The 19,299-nt window shown below is 38.1% G+C and overlaps 1 protein-coding gene and 1 long non-coding RNA gene across 5 annotated transcripts in view; one reads left to right on the forward strand and one right to left on the reverse strand.

Annotated features, from left to right (window-relative positions):
- LOC113612638 (uncharacterized) overlaps positions 1–19,299 on the reverse strand; it is a 96,489-nt gene that overhangs the window by 40,026 nt on the left and 37,164 nt on the right. Inside the window, exons 3-4 of one of the 3 annotated variants that reach the window (XR_003429910.1) lie at positions 17,121–17,264; positions 2,616–2,839 (exon numbers count right to left, since the gene is read on the reverse strand). This is a non-coding gene — a long non-coding RNA (uncharacterized LOC113612638). Of the gene's footprint in view, positions 1–2,615; positions 2,840–16,285; positions 17,265–19,299 lie in introns of those variants that run through there. The other 2 variants (XR_003429911.1, XR_003429909.1) reach the window with 2 other exon arrangements.
- RANBP3L (RAN binding protein 3 like) overlaps positions 2,599–19,299 on the forward strand; it is a 48,905-nt gene continuing 32,204 nt past the window's right edge. For both annotated transcript variants that reach the window (XM_027092663.1, XM_027092662.1), the window contains exon 1: positions 2,599–2,717. In XM_027092663.1, coding sequence (XP_026948464.1) covers positions 2,627–2,717 — 91 coding nt within the window. In that variant the 5' untranslated portion in view covers positions 2,599–2,626. The remainder of the gene's footprint in view (positions 2,718–19,299) is intronic.

Below are 19,299 nucleotides of genomic sequence, written 5' to 3' on the forward strand. Positions count from 1 at the left end.
GAGGCGGCGATAGTGAAGAGGCCCGCGCACCGCGATGAAGAGCGGCCCCCGCTTGCCACAACTAGAGAAAGCCCTCACATAGAAATGAAGACCCAACACAGTCAAAAATAAATATATAAATAAATAAATAAAAGATTACTATTAAAAAAAAAAAAGAGAGACATAGCAACCAAATACAATGTGTGGACTTTTGGGTCCCAATTTGAGCAAAATACCACCTGGATATTTAATCACATTAAGGAATCATGCTTAATTGTTAAAAAGGTGACACTTTTATTATGGTTCTATTTTTCAAAGTCCTTGCATTTTAGAAATACATATTGAAATATTTATGAATGCAATTATGTCTGGGATGCTTCAAATGCAGTGGAGGAGAGAGGAGGAAAAGTGGTTGTGATGAAACACACATTAGAAACAAGATTATCTATGAGCTAATAATGACTAAATCCAAGTGATGGGTGCATAGGGCTTATTATGCTATTCTCTCTTCTTATATATATATATATTTTTTTTTTCTCATTGTAAAACACTTTTTAAAACATTCATTTCTCTCAAGGCCTGGCTTACAGTTTTATGGGTTATCTGATTTACCTACATGATAATACGTTTAGTGAGGTCCACAGCTAGGTAGAATATATATATATATTTAATATAGAGCACAATTATTTTATTTCACTAATGAATCAGAAGACATTTTTGTTACTATAATAAGCGTTCCAATGAAAACAAACCCAATAAGTTCTACGAATACTTTTTAATGTTGTTAGATTCTGTGATACCAACAAATGTGGGGAACACATAGTGTTGGTGCCCTCTTTCACTCTTACTTAATGCCAACATAAGCATCTTCTTTTTTCTTTTATATTTAAAATATCTTTTTAATTTTTCAATTTTTTTTAATTTTTAACACCTTTATTGGAGTAGAATTGCTTTAGATAGCGTATTGATAGCTTTATGTAATTCAGCAAGAAAATACCTCAGCCTCCTACCATGACCATTGTGAAGCAGGAGATAAATACCAGCCATTTAAAGCAGAAACTATGGTTCTCTAGTAACAGGAATCTCTTTCAATGTAGCCAAACACTTCTATAACCTGTTACACTCTGAGGGACCTAAAAAACTGCAATAGGTAAACTATTTATTAAAATAGTAAAAGCAGTTTGACAAAAATCATAAGAATTATGAAACAGCACTTACATTCCATAAGAGTTTTCATAGCTCAGAGTATGCTTGGGGAACCGTTAATTGCCTCAAAGTGAAATGAGGGTGCCCACCAGGATCCGGCTAGGAGGTAAATTTCTAGTTAGGGTGTCGAGCTTAGCACCAGTTTCCAAATGTGCACAGGAAGCTGCAGGTTCCAGATTTTGAAGCTAAACAGCTCTGCCTTTCTCCTTGTCCTTGCCCACCACCTCATCTCTGAAGCTACAAGAGCTGTGAATCTTGAAGCGTAGGATCTACCAGCATTCATTACAACTTCAGAGGTAGCAGGTTCCTAAGTTCAATGAAAGGTGTTTGTCTTGAAGCAGTAATGAAATACGTTATTATTTCAATGAAATATAAACGATTTTCAGTATTTCAATGAAGTATGCTATTTCAGCACAAGAAAACACTGGAAATAGCTTTGTCTTATGACGTAGAAGTAGTAATAGATAATCTAAGGGGAAACAGATATACATCTCTGGAAAGATAATGTTTTGTGTTTTTATTTTTCTTCCAGAACTCCAAATAATTGCCTTGACAGCAGTCTGCTCTAAAACGGCCCCCTTCTGAAGACTCAAAGGTGTTTACAGAAACTGAAAGTTCCAGCAGTAGATTTCCATGAGCTCATTAGCAGTTCCTTTAGATGTCGGGTTTACACATCAATATCCATGCGGTATAAACTCCTGCTGTGAGCGTTCGTTTTAATTACAAACAAAGTAGCAGAGGTCAGATATGTGATGACTGCAACGTTGGGGCATCTTTTTAGAATGACTGCAACGTTGGGGCATCTTTTTAGAATCCCTGCTTTGGTCACTATTATTCAAAGCAACTCCAACGCCATTTCTTGCCTGCCTCTATATGCTAATCAGCCTAGCCCACTCGGCTCCTCCCCCTTCCAGCCTCCTTTAAGAACCGTTCACTTTCAGCTGTCACGGAGGGTAACTCAGACCAGGCTTAGAAATCACTTGATTTAACTCGGCAGCACTTTTTTTTTCTTTTCCCTTTGGGTATGTATTACTCTAGCAGTCGTCTCTAAATACTGGAGCCATTAGACTTCATGTCAGCAGAAGGAGTCATCATTGCAAAACTGTAATCTGTTAGAAATAGTTACTTTACTGGATTTTACACTATAAGGGGGGAAGTTTCAATGTGCTTTGAAATGAAAGAAGAATTAAGTTGTGTTTTTATCCAAATAAATTGGCATCTTTATATGTAGGAGAAGCTACAAGTTGGTAAATACTTATTTCAAGAATCATGACTAGGAAACACTTGGAAGTTTATTAGAGAAGTAAATGTTTTTCCATGCAAGGACAGCATCTGCCTGTACCTCTGTGGTTCTGGGTATCGTGTGAAGACCATTCTAGGTGACTGGCCAAGGGAAGGAATACCCTACTGATACTGGAGCCACAGCCGTACTGCCAGTACCATGTCTACCATACAAAGAAAGGGCAGCAGCCACCTGTTCAACAGTTTGCGCACCTGTAGACTGAAGATTCCAGAGGACCAGCAACATCAAGGTGAGTCAGTCAGGCTAATGGGTTGTGTGTTCTGTGACCTCCTGTCCATTTGCATTTCCAGAAGGATGGTGGGCTGGGGAATCTCTGCTGTGAAATGCTTTGCAATCTTCCATTTTTAAACTCTGAGAATAGACATAATAGTGATGTATAAGGGTGAGTTAACTTGCATTCACTATTGGTTTTTAAAGGACTATAGAAGACTATCGAGAATGGAGTTGTCATTCTGAAACTTATGTGCTTACACTTCTAGCCACTGTCATTTTCCCAGAGTACTCTGGATTTTGTGTAATTCAAAACACCCGTCTAGCCAAGGCTGAATCTGCTACAGGGGAAATTTGCTGAGAGTGGCTTTAAGTTAGTCTGCAATGTTCTCCCTTGTCCTACCACTAATGGTATCATCTTGGACTTAAAGTTTAAGCCTAAATTTGTCTGGATCTCTGGCTCATTCATTTGTGGGAGAAATAAATATATTCCAGGCTCTTTCTCTTTTATGGTTCTGGAACAGATGGAGACAGACAGGGAAAAGTGTCACATTTCACATGATGGGCACTCATTCAGACTGAACTATCTACCTTGCAGCCATTTTCACCATCAGTCTTAAAATTTCAAATCCACTACTCAGCCAGCTGCATCAATTAGTGGCAGATGGTTGACATGAGTAGACAGGATGATCCCTCCAATCCATTCTGTCAGGGACACCAAGGACACTTGTAGAAAAGGCTGGGTGTCAGGGATGACATCACCCCCAAGAGGTTAAGGATTCACCCCAAACATTTCTAACTTCTCCTCAATACCCTCAATAGACAGATGGATCTGTCTATGTATGGATCTAGACTACAAGCTCTTTATTTTTCCATAGACACAGTTTTAGATTTCAGTGGTATGAGGAGTGTTGGCTGAAGGGCTGAAACCTCCCATTTCCAAGGTGGCATCTGTGTGCTAACATTTGTGTGAATGTGTCAGGCCACCTCCCTGCTTCAGTTCCTGGACTTCATGCTGTACAAGGCTTAGCAGAGTGTGGGTATAAAATACTTCCTATTAAGTGAAAACAGCAAAAACTACTAAGACCCTTCTGTACCATCAGGGCTCATATAAATTATTTTGAACTAACTGCCTTAGAATGTAAAGTCCTAGAATGTGCCAGGGTTTAATCACAGCACTGTCAAATGTACTTGCTTCTCTATTAATAGACAATCTAATTCATCATAGGGTTTTTGTTTGCTGTTCATTTTGTTTGAAATGTTTAAAGCTACCTTCCCTCTCCCACAATTGTTGATGTAATATTTATTATAGTAACCTTGCTAGGGGGAGCATAAAGGAGATGGTAAAAATCACCTGTAAAAATCACCACCCAAAGATAGTTGCTATTAACATCTTAATGTATAGCCTTCTAGCCTTTTCTTATATGCACATGTACAAATTATTCTTTTGCTTGATTTTTTAAAGTAAATATAGACTTATTTTGTACATAGAGTTTGCAAACTGCTTTTTAACTCAACAACAGATTATGAACAAATTCCCTTGTCATTATATATTCTTCTACAACCTTATTTTTAACAGTTGTATACTATTCCTTCATATGGATGTAGCAAAATTCTTTTAGGCAATTTACTGTGCCTGGACATTTCATTGATTTCTAATTTTTCACTATTACAAGCAACACTGTGTTTAACGTACACTAAAGGATAAATCATTGCCGAGATAAGATTATTTTCTGGAATACATTCTTAGAGGTGGAATTGTAGAGTCAAAGGATATGCATGTTTTTAAAGATTTTTCAGGGTGGGGGAGGCAGATGGTCCTCTAATCAGCAGTGTAGAGATATAGAGTCTCAGTAATACTGGGTATTATTAAAATTGTTTTTTTCCAATTTTATAAGTGGAAAATAGTATCCCACTGTTGCTTTAATTTAAGGCAGGCCATGTTGATGGTCTCTGCCTTACTGGCCATATCCAGAACAGCCTGGAAATATCATTGTGATGACATACTTCCCAAAATATCAACAAGATTAGAAGTCTGGTCTCCTCTTGCAGACCAAAGCTTTGGCCTAGAATGTTTTGAAAGCAACCATATTCTTCCACAACTGAGTCTCAAAATATCTGCCCACATAAACCACAATGCATAAAGTTGTGAAGCATGCTAATGCAGTCCAGACTGGCCACTGACTGCTACAAGAGATGTCATCTAGAGATGGGAGTTGACAAGGGACACTGGGCAGTGTTTGCATTCCAGTTACTGTCCCAGAGTTTAAAAGTATTCATTCAGTGCAATGGTTCTGACTTTTCCACAAGCTATATTTGTACCTTGTTATTATGCAAAGTTCAGCAAAGGTCCAAGGAAGCAAAGCCATTTGTTTCAGAGTGAGGGCTGGCTGTGGATTTATTCACTGAGATACTCTGAGTTTGTGGCTTTGGCCTACCACCAGCCAGACTAAGATTCCAGCATACAGGTCAGGATTAATTGACATTTAACTCTTCTGAGGCATAACCAGTTTCAACACATGCGTACTTTCCAGTCCTCCATGCCAGATGCTAAAGTGCTTTATGTTAAGTCTGAGGTATTTAACTCTTTCCACCTAGTCACTCACAAAATGTGCTTTTTGGGTGACCACATAGATAAAAGTCACTTATTCTTCAGCAATTAGCTGTACAATGACTATGCAAAACACTGTGCCAGATGCTGGGTATGTACGCTGAACTAAGCCAGCCAGGCCACATGCTTTCCTGTCCACATAGACTTTACACTCTATGGCAACAGGTGCTATACCAGTCCAGAACAGAAGTCCAGAAGGCTAATCTTTCTACTGTTGCTTCTTCTGTGGTATTTCAAATCCATCTATCTATAACCTTGATCTGAGACCACATTTGTAGACATTAATTTATATGTCTATAAATACTCAGCACAACTTTCAGTACACATTACATGTACTGGGCAGATTTAATGATCCTTACATTTTACAGTGCTTTGAAGTTCACAAAGTAGTTTCACAGACATTATCTTATTTACTTATACAGATGTGTACACATATATACATGTATGTAACATGTGTCTACATACATGTAGGTATGTATGCCTGTGTGTACACATGTATGTATACATCCTATTGTTCTCTTTCTCTGCAGAAACTTGATTAATACACTACTTCACCTGGTTGTTATGAGAATTAAATAAGATAATGTATGTGAGACTACTTTGTTAACCTCAAAGCATGTACATACATACATACTCTATATGTATATATGTGTGTGTGTATATTGAAATATACAGATACATATAGATAAAGATATATAGAGAGGGAGAGAGGTTATTTTAAGGGACTGAACACATGATTATGGAAGCTAGCAAGTCCAAAGTCTGTTGTGTGGGGCAGCAGGTTGGAGACCCACGTGAAGATCCTACCGATGTTACAGCTGAAGTCCAAAGGTTGTCTGCTGGCAGAATTCCGTCTTCCTCGGGAGAGGTCAATCTTTTGTTCTAGTCAGGCTTTCAACTGACTGGATGAGGCCCACCAACATTATGGAGGGCAATCTACTTTACTCAAAGTTCACCAATTTAATGTAAATCTCATTCAAAACACTCTCATAGAAACATCCAGAATAACGTGTGACCAAATATCTGGCACTGTGGTGCAGCCAAGTTGACACATAAAATTAACTATTACAGGTAAGCATCATTAGCCTCATTTTTAAAGACGTGGACACTAGGAATCTTCAAGGTCAAGTGATTTTTCCAAGGTTACATAGTTATTAAAATCTACATTCAAGGCACTTTCTGTTATATACAGCTGTCTCATAAAATCCACGATTCTTAGTGTTACCATGATTAATTTTCTTCATTGGTCCATATCAGAAAACCTCTGCAGACCCAAGATGCATTGGGATTCCTCCTGATTTTCTTTGTGTGTTCTGACACCAATTTTTTGACACCAACTGGGTGTCCTACAATTCAATTCAATTCTAACACTACTTAGAGTTAGCAAGGACCCCAAAAGTTAAGGGCTCGGTCTCACAAGACTGCCCCCCTTCAAATGCCAGTTACAACTTTCAGGTGTCTCCAAGATACCTACGTTTCTGCCTGGATAACTACAAATTCAAGGCTCTCACAACCCTCTCAGGTTTTAAAATTTGCTAGAACATTCACAGAACTCAAGAAAGCTCACAATTGCCATTTTATTATAAAGGATACAAATGAACAGCCAGACGAAGGGATACATAGGGCAAGGTCTAGGCAAGTCCCGAGCACAGGAGCTTCTGTCCCCATGGAGTCTGGGTGCACCACTCTCCCAGTACATCAATGAGCTCACCGACCAGGAAGCTCCACTGAGCTTGGTGTCTGGAGTTTTTATATGGGATTTCATACTATGTGGGCATGATTGATTAAATTGTTGACCATTATTAAACTCAATCTCCAGAAGACCTACACGCACTTCTGTTTTTCTTTCACCAAAAGGGAGCTTCAAAGAGATAGTTTTGTTCTATTTGCAAAGCATTTAAAGTCACAGATTGGTAGAAACAAATATAGATCATTTAAAAATTATTAGAAAGGGGAGAACTCATATTCTATTCACTTATCGTGTTCAACCTCACACTCAGGACAGGAATCCTTTCCATAATAAGCCTTCCTAATGGATGGCACATATGTGAGGATTTGGAAAATTAATGTAATTATTTAAACTTCACTTTCCCACCTTATACTTGTTAGGATGGTTACTATTAAAAAAAAGAAAACAGAAAATAACAAGTGTTGATAAGAGAGCGGAGAAATTAGAACCCTTGTGTTTTGTTGGTGGGAAAGTAAAATCATGCATCTGCTGTGGAAAATAGTATGGTAGTTCCTTACTATTTAAAATTTTAAAATAGTATTATTCTATGAACCAGATATTCCACTTCTGGGTATATACCCCCAAAGAAGTGAAAGCAGGGACTCAAACAGATACTTGCACACACAAGACCCAAAAAGGGTAGGCAACCTATGTGTTCATCAACAAATGAATGGATAAACAAAATACATAACTGGATTATTATTCAGCTTTAAAAAGGAAGGAAATTCTGATACAGGCTACAACATGGATGATTCTTAAGGATATTATGTTAAGTGAAATAAGCCAGTCACAAAAGACAAATACTGCATGATTCCACTAATATGAGATGTAGAACTGTTAAATTCATAGAGACAGAAAGTAGAATGGGAATTTCCAGAGGCTTGGGCAGGGGCAGGAAGAAGGGTGAGTGGGTAGTCATTGTTTAATGGTATACAGTTTCAGTTTTACAAGGTGAAAGAGTTCTGGAGATTGAACAACAATGTGAGCAAAGTGAAAACTACTGTGCTGTACACTTAAAAATGGTTAACATGGTACATTTTATGGTATGTGTATTTTACCACAATTTTTTTTACAGCTATGGCTGTCAAAGCCATCCCTAATTACATTTCTGGAGTTAGACTTAAAACAACAAAAATGAAAGTAAAAATAAACAAAAAAACTCTTTCATTTTCCTACTTCTAAAACCAAAGCTAGGAGGAAATATTCTACTCATCCCTGATTCCCAAAAGCTATTTCTTTGAAAACATTAATAAAATTAATAAAATCCTAACTAGATTTATCAATAAAAAAGAGACAAAACAGGGACTTCCCTGGTGGTCCAGTGGTTAAGATGCTGTGCTTCCACTGCTCCACTGCAGGGGGCATGGGTTTGATCCCTGGTCAAGGAACTAAGATCCTGCATGCTGCACAGTGCAGCCAAAAAAAAAAAAAGAGAGAGAGAGAGAGAGAGAGAGAGAGACAAAACACATAATCCATCATCAGGAATGATATAGAGTGCCATTATAGATCCTTCAAATATTAGAAGGATAACAAGGGAATATTATAAACAACACTGTGCCAGAAAGTGCAGAAAAAAACATAAACAAAATTCAACATTCAGTCATGAAAAATTTTAAAAGGATTAGGGATGGAAAGGAAATTACTCAACCTGATAAAGAACTTTACAAAAAACAGCATCTAACATCGTACTTTCAGTATCAAGTGAAAGGCTGAACACTTTCCTGCTAAGATCAGAAGATAACAAAGATGTCCACTGTAATTCCTTCTACTCAGCATCATACTGGAGGTCCTAGCCAGTGTACTAAGTTAAGAAAAAGAAAACAAAAGGCTTACGTATTGGAAAGAAAGAGATAAAACTGTTTTTATTCACAGACAAGTGATAGTCTATGTAGAAAAATCCTTAGGAATCTACGTCCACTGCCCCAAACGCTAGAACTAATAATAATAAATAATGAAATATGTGCAAGACCTATACACTTAAAACAGACATTGCAGAGAGAAGCTAAAGAAGATGGAACTAAATACATGAATTGGAAGCCTCAATATTATTAAGGTATCAATCCTCCTCAATTGATCTAGAGAGTCAAGGCCATCCCAATCAAAATTCTAGCAGACTGTTTTTTTTGGACAAGATGATTTAAAATTTATAAGGAAATGCAAAGGATCTAGAATAGTTAATCAATCTTGAGAAAGAAATACACAGTTGACAACTTATACTTTGGATTTTAAGCTATAATAATCAAGGTGGTATAATAATGGTGTAAGGATAGAAAATCAACCATTGCAACAGAAGAGGGAGCCAGGAAATTGAACTATTATTCATATGTGGTCAATTGATTTTTGATAAAGATACCAAGATAATTTGAAAGAGAAAAAGATAGCCTTTTCTGTAATAATCCTGGAACAAATAGATAAACATATTACTAAAAATGAACCTTAATAACTACCTCATACAAAAATTAACTTGAGATGAAATATACTAAAATGCAAAAGCAAATCTATAAAGCTTCTAAAAGAAAACAGAAAACTGTCTTCACAAAGTTGGAATAGGCAGGATTTAGACAGACAGAAAAAGTGCTAACCATAAAAATTAGACAAATCAGACCATCAACACTAAACGTATCTGCTCTTTAAAGGATAACATTAGGAAAAGAAAAGAGAAGACTGGGAGAAAATATTTGTAAAAAATGTACCTGAAGAAGGACTTGTAATCAGAATATATAAAGAACTCAATGTAAACAATTTGATTAAAAAACGGAAAAATGATCTTGCAGGCACTTCAGAAAGAATATACAAATGGCCAGTAAGCACATCAAAAGCTGCTCAACATAACGAGTCATCAGGAACATGCAACTAAAATCACTGTGAGATATTGTTTCACATTCACTAGAAGGGCTAAAATTAAAAACACTGTTGATACTATGTGTTGGGGAGAATGTGGAGAAACAAGACTCCTAATCATTGCCATGAAGTGGTATAACAACTTTGGAAAACAGTTTGTCAGTTTCTTATATACTTAAATCTACACCTACCCTATGATCTAGCAATTATATTCTTAGGCATTTTCCCCAAGAGAAATGAAAACAATGTGTCCACAAAAAGCTTGAGCAAGAATGTTCATAGCAGATTTTATTCCTCTGAGCTTCAACATGAGAACAACCCAAGTGTATATAAGCAAGGTAAATGGATAAGCAAATTGTGGTATATTCATACACTGGATACCTACACAGTAGTAGCAAGAAATGAATTACTGATACATGTACCACAGAGATGAATCTCAAATGTGTATAACAGCTTGGGGGTAAAAACAGGAGGCTGACCCTGTGGGATGAAGGACCAAGATCTTGGCACACATGTTAACGCATACACCAGAATGCTGCCACATGTGCTGGGAACCTCGGGCAACAGGATACCTTTTTTTTTTTTTCTTGCGGTACGCTGGCCCCTCACTGTTGTGGTCTTTCCCGTTGCGGAGCACAGGCTCCGGACGCGCAAGCTCAGCGGCCATGGCTCACGAGCCCAGCCGCTCCGCGGCATGTGGGATCTTCCCGGACCGGGGCACGAACCCGCGTCCCCTGCATCGGCAGGCGGACTCTCAACCACTGTGCCACCAGGGAAGCCCAACAGGATACCTTTTAACACTTATTGATATGCCATGTTATGGAAGGCCATCTACTGAGGATGCTCTAGACACCTTAGATGGTGAGTTCCACTAGGGGACCTATAGGACCCCTTTCAAAACGAAGATTCTATGATTTGTCCATAATTATTTCATTCATGTTGATGTTGTCTCCTTAACTGTGTTGTACAAGTTCTTTGAGAGCAGTAAACTGAGGTTATACCCTGGACTACATCACAGTGCTAACATGTCACTTATAAACAAATCACATTTACGGAGTGTTTGTCATAGGCCAGACACTGTTTTAAGCGCTTTTCATGTGTTTGCTCGTTTCTCTGCAAAAGCCTCATGAGATAGGTAATGGCCAAGACCTCACAGCAGGGGTGTAGAGGCAAGATCCTAACCCAAGAACCCTGACTCCAGAGCCTCTGCTTTAATCCATGCTCACTGCCTCTTATCAGGCACAAAAATAGATGCTCAGCTAAGCACTTATGAAGGGCCTGAGTGATGGCTGGCCCTTGAACTCAATTTGTGGTTCAGTTGTTCAAAATGTGTTGTTTTTGAAGTCACCGGTTAATTTCTATATAAATTACTAACCACATCCAACTGTCTCAGAAGTGGGTATTTGTCCCTAAGAGAAAGAGGTGAGAAAATGCAGCTGTATCAATGCAAATACATCAGCCCAGAGAAAGTGACCTGCTTGCTGGGCCAGCAGTTTTCTTTTAAACAACAGCACAGTCCGTATCTCTCACACTGCATGAAGTGTGAAAGACAGCAATGCACTGTTTTTGGAACTGGACTGCTATGGCCTTGGAGAAATCCTTCGTACTTCTGACAAAATAAGCAAGCAGTGTCCAAAACTCCAAATTAAAAAGGGCTAAATAATAGTCATTGTTATAATTCACTTTCTATTTAAATTGAGGATTCTATTTGAAAAGTGCTGGCTCAACCATTATATTAAATCATTAACTTGACTTGAAATCTTAAACAACATTTCGGCAAGGTAAATTTCACACCTGCGTTGCTTTTTAATGAAGCCTGTTGGCAAATCTAGTACAATATCCAAAAGTCAGGATTTAATATGCAATCAATACCTGTATTCAGTAGGAAGCTGCATTCCTGCTACCCAAATGTCAGATAGCTCACCCCCTGTGGATGGCAATAAACAAGCAAGGCAGAAGTCATAGGTATAAGATCTGGACTGCTAACAAGTGATGATGGTCTGAAGATATATTTTGAAACTAACTAAAGTAACATCAAAAGAGCATAAAACATGCATGTGTGAGCTGAGCCAGAAAGAGGACAGGGGTTAAATTGGAACTGAGGAGATGGGACCTGATCTCACAGGAGAGAGAAGGAAGAAATTTTTTAAATGGCCTATATCACCACAAAATGGGTTCAGGTCCTAAAAGAATGTAATGCTGACAGGACATAAATTCTTTTCCCTTAGCAGATCCAGAGAAACTACCAGACCTCCAGAAACTACAACTCAGTAACTTGATCATGCCTCTAGAGTAGCGATGCACCTAAGTGAAAAAACCATACTTCAGATCTATATAATGACTGGCTTAAGTAACTGGCACCAAATCCTTTCTCGTCCTGATGAAAGGAGGTAATTTGTAACATAGAGGGATGCTGCCATCTAGAGAGAGACTGTAAAGTAAGGAGAAAGTTTTTGAATGTTGGAAATGGACTATTTTGGTCTAAGGTTGGCTGTGTTAAACTTTAGTTATCTGCAGAGAAGTGAAATTGCAGATAAAGATTTGTGTGCCTGTGTGTTTTTATAAGCTGAGCATGGGTAAGACATATACCGGTGCTACAGATGATGAGGTTCTGTTTGTTCAACAAGGCCAACTTTGTCATAAGGAGCTTCATTTTCAAGCTTCGGTGTTATTTGCCATTTTTCTTTTTGAAAATTGAGTAAGCTAAAATTAATTAGTAGAAGTGATTGTTTTGTTAGTGGGATGAAGCAAAGTAGGTTTAGAGGGATTTGTAGAGAACAACTAGCTACAAATTTAAAGATAAGAAAAAACCAAAAAGATAGAGAAAACAAATCTTCAAAAAAAACCCCACCATAGGGACTACCCTGGTGGTCCAGTGGGTAAGACTCCATGCTCCCAACGCAGGGGGCCTGGGTTTGATCCCTGGTTGGGGAACTAGATCCTGCACGCATGCCGCAACTAAGAGTCTGCATGCCAGAACTAAGAAGTCCCCATGTTGCAACTAAAGATCCCACATGCTGCAACTAAGACCTGGTGCAGCCAAAAATAAATAAATAAAATAATAAATAAATAAATATTTAAAAAAATCCCCAACATAATAGATGTGCCAAACTTCTTTCTATCTTTGTGAACGTTTGTCACATTTTAAGGCTTAAACTCAAGATATTGTTCATTATCTTGCTCATAGCATGCAATTAACACTTACCAAATAAATCAATATTTTTCTTCCCGAAAATTTCCTCCGAGTGATTGATATTCATAAATCATTGAATGTTGGGGCTTCAAAGATCACGTAGTACAACTGAATTTACATATTAGAAAACTGAAACCAGAGAAGCTAAGTCATCTACTCAAAGTTAGTAGTTAGTGCAGAGAGCTGGGACTATGTGTCCATCTACATCTATCTAAGAATTTTATGATATGAGGACCATCATTATTAAAAGTATATAACATAGTTAAAAAATTAAGATGAGATAAACTTGAGTTTTACCTCATTAAAAAAATACCCATAAGAAGAGTACTTGGTATGTAATATTAATACATATTAAGCATGTAGAGAAAATGATGAGTATGTCAGGGAGGGAGGAAGGAGTAATGGGAGGAGTAGAGGGAGGGAAACGTGTAGGGAGACAAGGAAGGTGGGTGTTAGAGAGAAATATGGAGCCAAAGGGAAGCAAAGAAAGGAGGAGGAGACAAATGAGGGAAAGCTGATTTTAAAAAAAGATCCAAAATGTGGTATACACATACAATGGACTATTACTCAGCCTTTACAAGGAATACAATTCTAACACATGCAACAACACAGATGGACCTTGAAGACATTACGCTAAGTGAAATAAGTCAGGCCCAAAAAGACAAATATTGTCTGACCCCACTTACATTAGGTACCTAGTCAGATTCATAGAATCGGAAAGTAGAACAGTGGTTACCAAGGGCTGGGGGGAGAGTGGAATGGGGAGTTCGTGTTTAATAGGTACAGAATATCGGTTTGCAATGATGAAAAATTTCTCGAGATGGATGGTGTTGAGAGTTATGTATTGTGAAAATACCTAATAACACTGAACTGTATTTAAAATGGTTAAAATGGTAAAATTTATGTTATGCATATTTTCACACAATAAAAAATGCTTTAGAAAAAGATATCACATAATTACAATATCTCCTCTGATCCTTTCATCTTGACTTGTCATAATAGTTTAATGATCATAAAAGCTTGAAGGAAAGAAAATGAATAAATATAAAGGATTGTTCTCAGGTTTTGGGGGTTCTTTTTGAGACTTTTTCAAGTCATATACATTTGAAAACTGATCAGTTTTTATCCTGTAATCTTCTTTAGCATGTTGAACAAATGTTTCTGGTAAGGTTTACAAGTTGCTACCTGGCCTTTACTTCTCTCAAACTAGTTCTAATGCAGAGCAGTGAGACGTGTGTGCAGAACCATCTGCAGCAGGTGGCACAGTACCGCGCCCCCCACCCCCCCCCCCCCCCCCGCCCCCATTTCTGTGCCCCGAGGGCAAGCAGGGCATTTCAGTCCTCACACACGTAAGGTGAGGGTGAATGTTGATCTCCGGGGGCTTCCGTGAGTTCCCGAGAGGAGAACGGGGTCCAGGCCTTCCGGGCTTGTGAGGGCCTTGGGTGGCAGCCCTGCTGCTTTCTTCCTGCCTAGGCCTCCGAGGTCTTGTTCTCAGTGGAATAACATGCATTTACTCCTGTGAAACGGGAAAACAAGGAGCCTTTTCTCCTGCCTGCTCAAAGGCTCAGGCCAAAGAGGAGTGAGTTTAAGGAAGAGAGTTTGGGAATTGCAAGAAGTTGCAATCAAGCTTCTCTATCCGGCCTTGGAATCCATGAGGGAATTTAAAAATAGTGCACTTCTTTACCGATGAGGAAGAGCTTAAATGTATCTGGATTCAATATATGAAGCAGCATTTCAGCCATATCTAATAGTCTTTGTGAAGAGTGATTTAATTATTACTAATATGATATTTTGTGTCAAGATCACCTTTTTAATTTTAGCAGTGCAGAAAACGCTAGGGAATTACTTAAAATTAACAGATACCATTTTAAACCTGTACAATACTTATCTTCAACACGCCATGAAGCCTAGGCTATATTTCCATCCCCTCCTCCCTCAGCAAAATGGAGAGACCCACTTCTAACATATGGAAGCATTTTCACACTGCAAGTTATTCTGAGGGGAGAATATGTGATTTATAAATGCTGTCAAATGAAATATGTATTTCCAAATGGTACCGAGTGGACCAGGCACATCACAAGACACGTTCTGCATCTTTACTACCCCATGGGCATAAACGAAGGAATGGTGTCGAGAAAGAGCAAACAGCTCTTTCTGGCATTATCAATCCAGAGGGCCCACACTTGCTGCTGACAAACATATTCAAGTAATTAAAGATTACAGGTAACCTTATCACAAAAGCATACAATAGTTTATGTTCCATAAACTATAAAGGTCTATAATACTTATAGATAAAATAACACCTTCAAATTTTGGAGAAATGGGTATGCTTTGTCAAAAGTAATACATTCTTCTGAGTCATTTTTGCCAGTGGCTGAAAATAAATATTGACATAGAGGTTTTAAACTGCTAGGCTCACCATGCCATTTGCCTGCCAACATTCTCAAACAAACCTTTTGAAAGTCAAAATACGAACAGAAAATGGTAAGAATAAGTGAAGCATCTTGCATGTTTACGGATGGCAAAACAAAAGTGCAGGAACATTCACACAGTCTGGGATGACATCTCAACTAGGCTCGTACAGACCACAAAGGCAGAAGGGCTATCACAGCTCAGGTACATCACAGCTTCATAAGGAAAGAAGCTGTAAAACAGGCATTTAACTAAGTCAAGAGGGAGCCTTTCTTAGAGGAAAACACATGAGATTCGGAGTCAGCTCTCATGTGTTTTAGTCCCAGATCTCTAAGTACGAGCTGCGTGTCCTTGCACACATCTTGTAATTCTGGAGGCTTCGTTGTCTCATGATCCAAGGGTTTAATAACTTAACCTCTTGAGGATCGTATCATGTAGTAAGAGCCGCGGTTTACCGAGCATTTCTCATATGCCAGGTATTGTGCTTAGCATTTTATCTACGTTACCTCGCTAAATCCTTACAACTTTGTGAAGTATGTCTTACTATTCCCATTTTACAGATGAGTAAACGTGGCCTCAGAGGGATCAAGTGATCTGCCCTAGCTCACAAAGTGAGTGAATTGAAGAGACGGAATTTGAATCCAGTCTCGTTTTTGCCAAAGTTTAGGTTTATAAAACCCTGCATTCTGGCTCGTGGTAGTCATTTACTTAGTCACCAAAGATTAATATATTTAGACACGTTTTATAATAGATGAAGTATGATACAAATATACATTTTCACATTACACATGTGCATAAAAGAAGCATCATGGGAGATCAGCGAGGTCTAACTTTTAGGTCATATAAAGTTAAACATTTCAAAAGGCAAAAGGTTAAAGAGTAGTCATGACACGCATAAGCATGTCATATGGTACTGTTTTAAGAAGAAAGAAAAAGAAATAATTCAAAGAGTCATGTTTTGACACTGAAAACAATAGTAAAATTTAATGGAGTATGCTGTGTTGGCTGTTGAAAAAGGTCTCTTGGAAAACAAGAAGGTCTTCATGAAACCGTTCAACTCACTGAACATCCCCAAATATAAAGCACACTGCACATGACGACCATGTCTTTTGGGATACATTACAGAACACTCTCAAAAATATAAAGCCAGTTTCTTCCTTCATCACTGTATTTTGATCTGCAGAGTGATTTTGCCAGATGTTCTGTATCAAATGACTTAATGAAAGTTTTCTGTTCTTTAAAATCTGTGAAGTTCCCTATTTATAATGACATCAGTGAAGTACATGACTTTAAGAAATGAGAGAAGAATTTTTCTTCAATTGAACTGCCACGAATCTCCAGATTCTAAAATGCAAACGAAATCATAGCCCACCACCACATATGGCCGGATTATAAACTAAGCGGCATGGTTTGGTGTTGAGGTTGGGGTGAGAACGCATTAAACACATAGTTTTCAGGGGCTTGGTCCGACCTCCAGAAGGGTAGCAAGGTCTGTGTGTGACACAACCTCTAGTTCTAGCTCACATCAGACACTTTAATTATTTTTAGGTCTTGGTTTTTCGAAATTGATCTGTGTCTAGATGGAGACCAATATACAAACCAGTTGAGAAAAGAGTCTAAAGTCTTTGGAACTTACAATGAATGGATCTCTTGAAGACTAGCAGCATAAGAAGCAGATGAGTTCAGAAAATCGGATGGATTAGACAAAGTTCCCAGTGGTAACGGCTGTATTCAGTGGGTTGCGAGATACTTTTCTCATCTTCTCCTCCAATGTCCCATTCTGAAAATGAGTAATTTCTTTATCAGCATGGTATTTATGAGAAAAGGGATAGCTTCCTTCGTTTTATTCTAATATTGATTCTTTTTTTTCTCAAGTGTGTGCTTACATTGAATCAAAACCAAGAAATTCTAGATTTCTTAGAGCAGGCAGTTTATAATTCCATTTCCAACAAAAATTTACAGCAGTTCAAAAAATGCAGAATTGAGTTGAAAAGTGTTTTCTCCTTTTACTTCCTATAATGTATGTATTACAACACACTTGTGTTCATAGTACACAATTGGTTATAACTTCAGCAGGGACGACAAGGCTGGAATTGTTCCAGCAGGGTCCATTTATCTTGTGTCTCAAGTTGAGCTGGTGCTTTGTGAGTTCAGCCTGGCAATTTCCTATGTAAATAGGAAATTGTATGTGAATGTAAATAGGAAGTTTCCCTCTGGGGTCCTGGTTATTTTACCTTCAAGTCAGTCTGTACAAAACATCTGGTAAAGTAAAAACAAGAGTGTCCCATCATAGTTAGTAACGACTCTGTGGCCCTACCACCTCCTTCTGTAAAGACATATTTTTTAATATTTTGGTGGTTAATTTGTTGTTTAGTTCATTCCTTTTGCATTTTTACAGAATTCCTCCATAGATGGCTAGAAATGAGTACAGAATGTCTTATGCCTATAGTTCCTTCATGAATTGGCACAGATTCACTTTTCTTCTGGGGCAACAATTTGTCATTTCTTAAAACTATCTTAAAATATTTTAACATAGATTTGAGGGCTTTTTTTTAAAAAAATCAAATTGTGATTCAGACCCTCTACATCCCCTCTTCCTGGGTCTCCTGCTATGATTGATCTTTTTTTCTACAGAAGATGTCATTTTTTATAGTTGAGACTTTAGATGTTTTAAATTCCTGTTGAAAAATCTTTGAACAAATGCTTTTGATGTAGTTTATGCTTTCAGGCTAAATTTTCGCTTTGCAGAAATAAACATTTTAACTGACATTTAATAATCCCAAGCAAAGATATTTTCTAAAAAAATTTCCATTACTCAGATTTCAGACATATTATTAAAACAGAAGACTCCTTGCATCGGAGAGGAAATCACTGTTTTAAGCAGACTATCTGAATGACTGATTTCAATATCAGTATCGATATTTCAATATCCTAACTACAGGCATTTCTTTTTAGGTCTTCAGAGTAGCCCTGGACTTCACCTGACATTGAATCACAATAATCATAGTGTGTGGTTTGAGTTGTAATTCTTTTCTCATTAACTGTCAGGTTACTCAGAACGTCTGGAGATTTAGTCATTAACTCCAAGGGTCTCCACTGCCATCTTCCCAGATTTGGTCTCAGTGGGCAGACACCTGGAGGTGCTCTAGAGGACCGGTCCTCAAACACGTATACAGACCACCTGGGGATCTTGTAAAATGCAGATTCTGCTGCAGTAGGTCTGGGGTGAGGCCTGCGAGTCTGCATTTCTAACAAGTCCCTGGTCAATGCTGCTAGTCTGTCTGGACCACACTTTGAGGGGCAAGGATCTCTAAAACTATCAATGGGCCATGGGCCTGAATTCAGAAACTTCCTGATATTAAATAAGAAAAAGAAAGATAGGAGTAAAACAAGGAAAAGTGAGAAGAGAACCAGGGGTAAGAATAAGGTAATGAGTGAAAGGAAAAAGAAAGACCTTTGAAGAAAAATTAAGAAGTTTCCCCGGAGCTAACAGGGTAGCTAGGTGATGGCAATGACATAGGACTGGAGGAGAGGAGGGAGGGAAGCTAACTTTTATTGAGTGTCTTCTGTGCAACCTGTGCTCTGACATATTGCCATGTGTTTAGGCTTGTATATGTAAATGGATATACATGGATATATATATCTGTGTATATATGGAGGATGGATCGATAGAGAGAAAGATATTCTGCCTTGTTCCAAAAAGGTTTGAAGAAGCTGTACCAGGTGCTCTTACATGCACACATTTCTTCTATCCTCATAACAACCCTTTTAAAATATATATCGAGAGAGACGAGAAAGCTAAGCCTTGCAGTAAT

The sequence above is a fragment of the Aethalodelphis obliquidens genome, unplaced genomic scaffold (assembly GCF_003676395.1).
Source record: "Aethalodelphis obliquidens isolate GAN/ISIS:26980383/991018 unplaced genomic scaffold, ASM367639v1 scaffold80, whole genome shotgun sequence".
Taxonomy (NCBI): domain Eukaryota; kingdom Metazoa; phylum Chordata; class Mammalia; order Artiodactyla; family Delphinidae; genus Aethalodelphis; species Aethalodelphis obliquidens.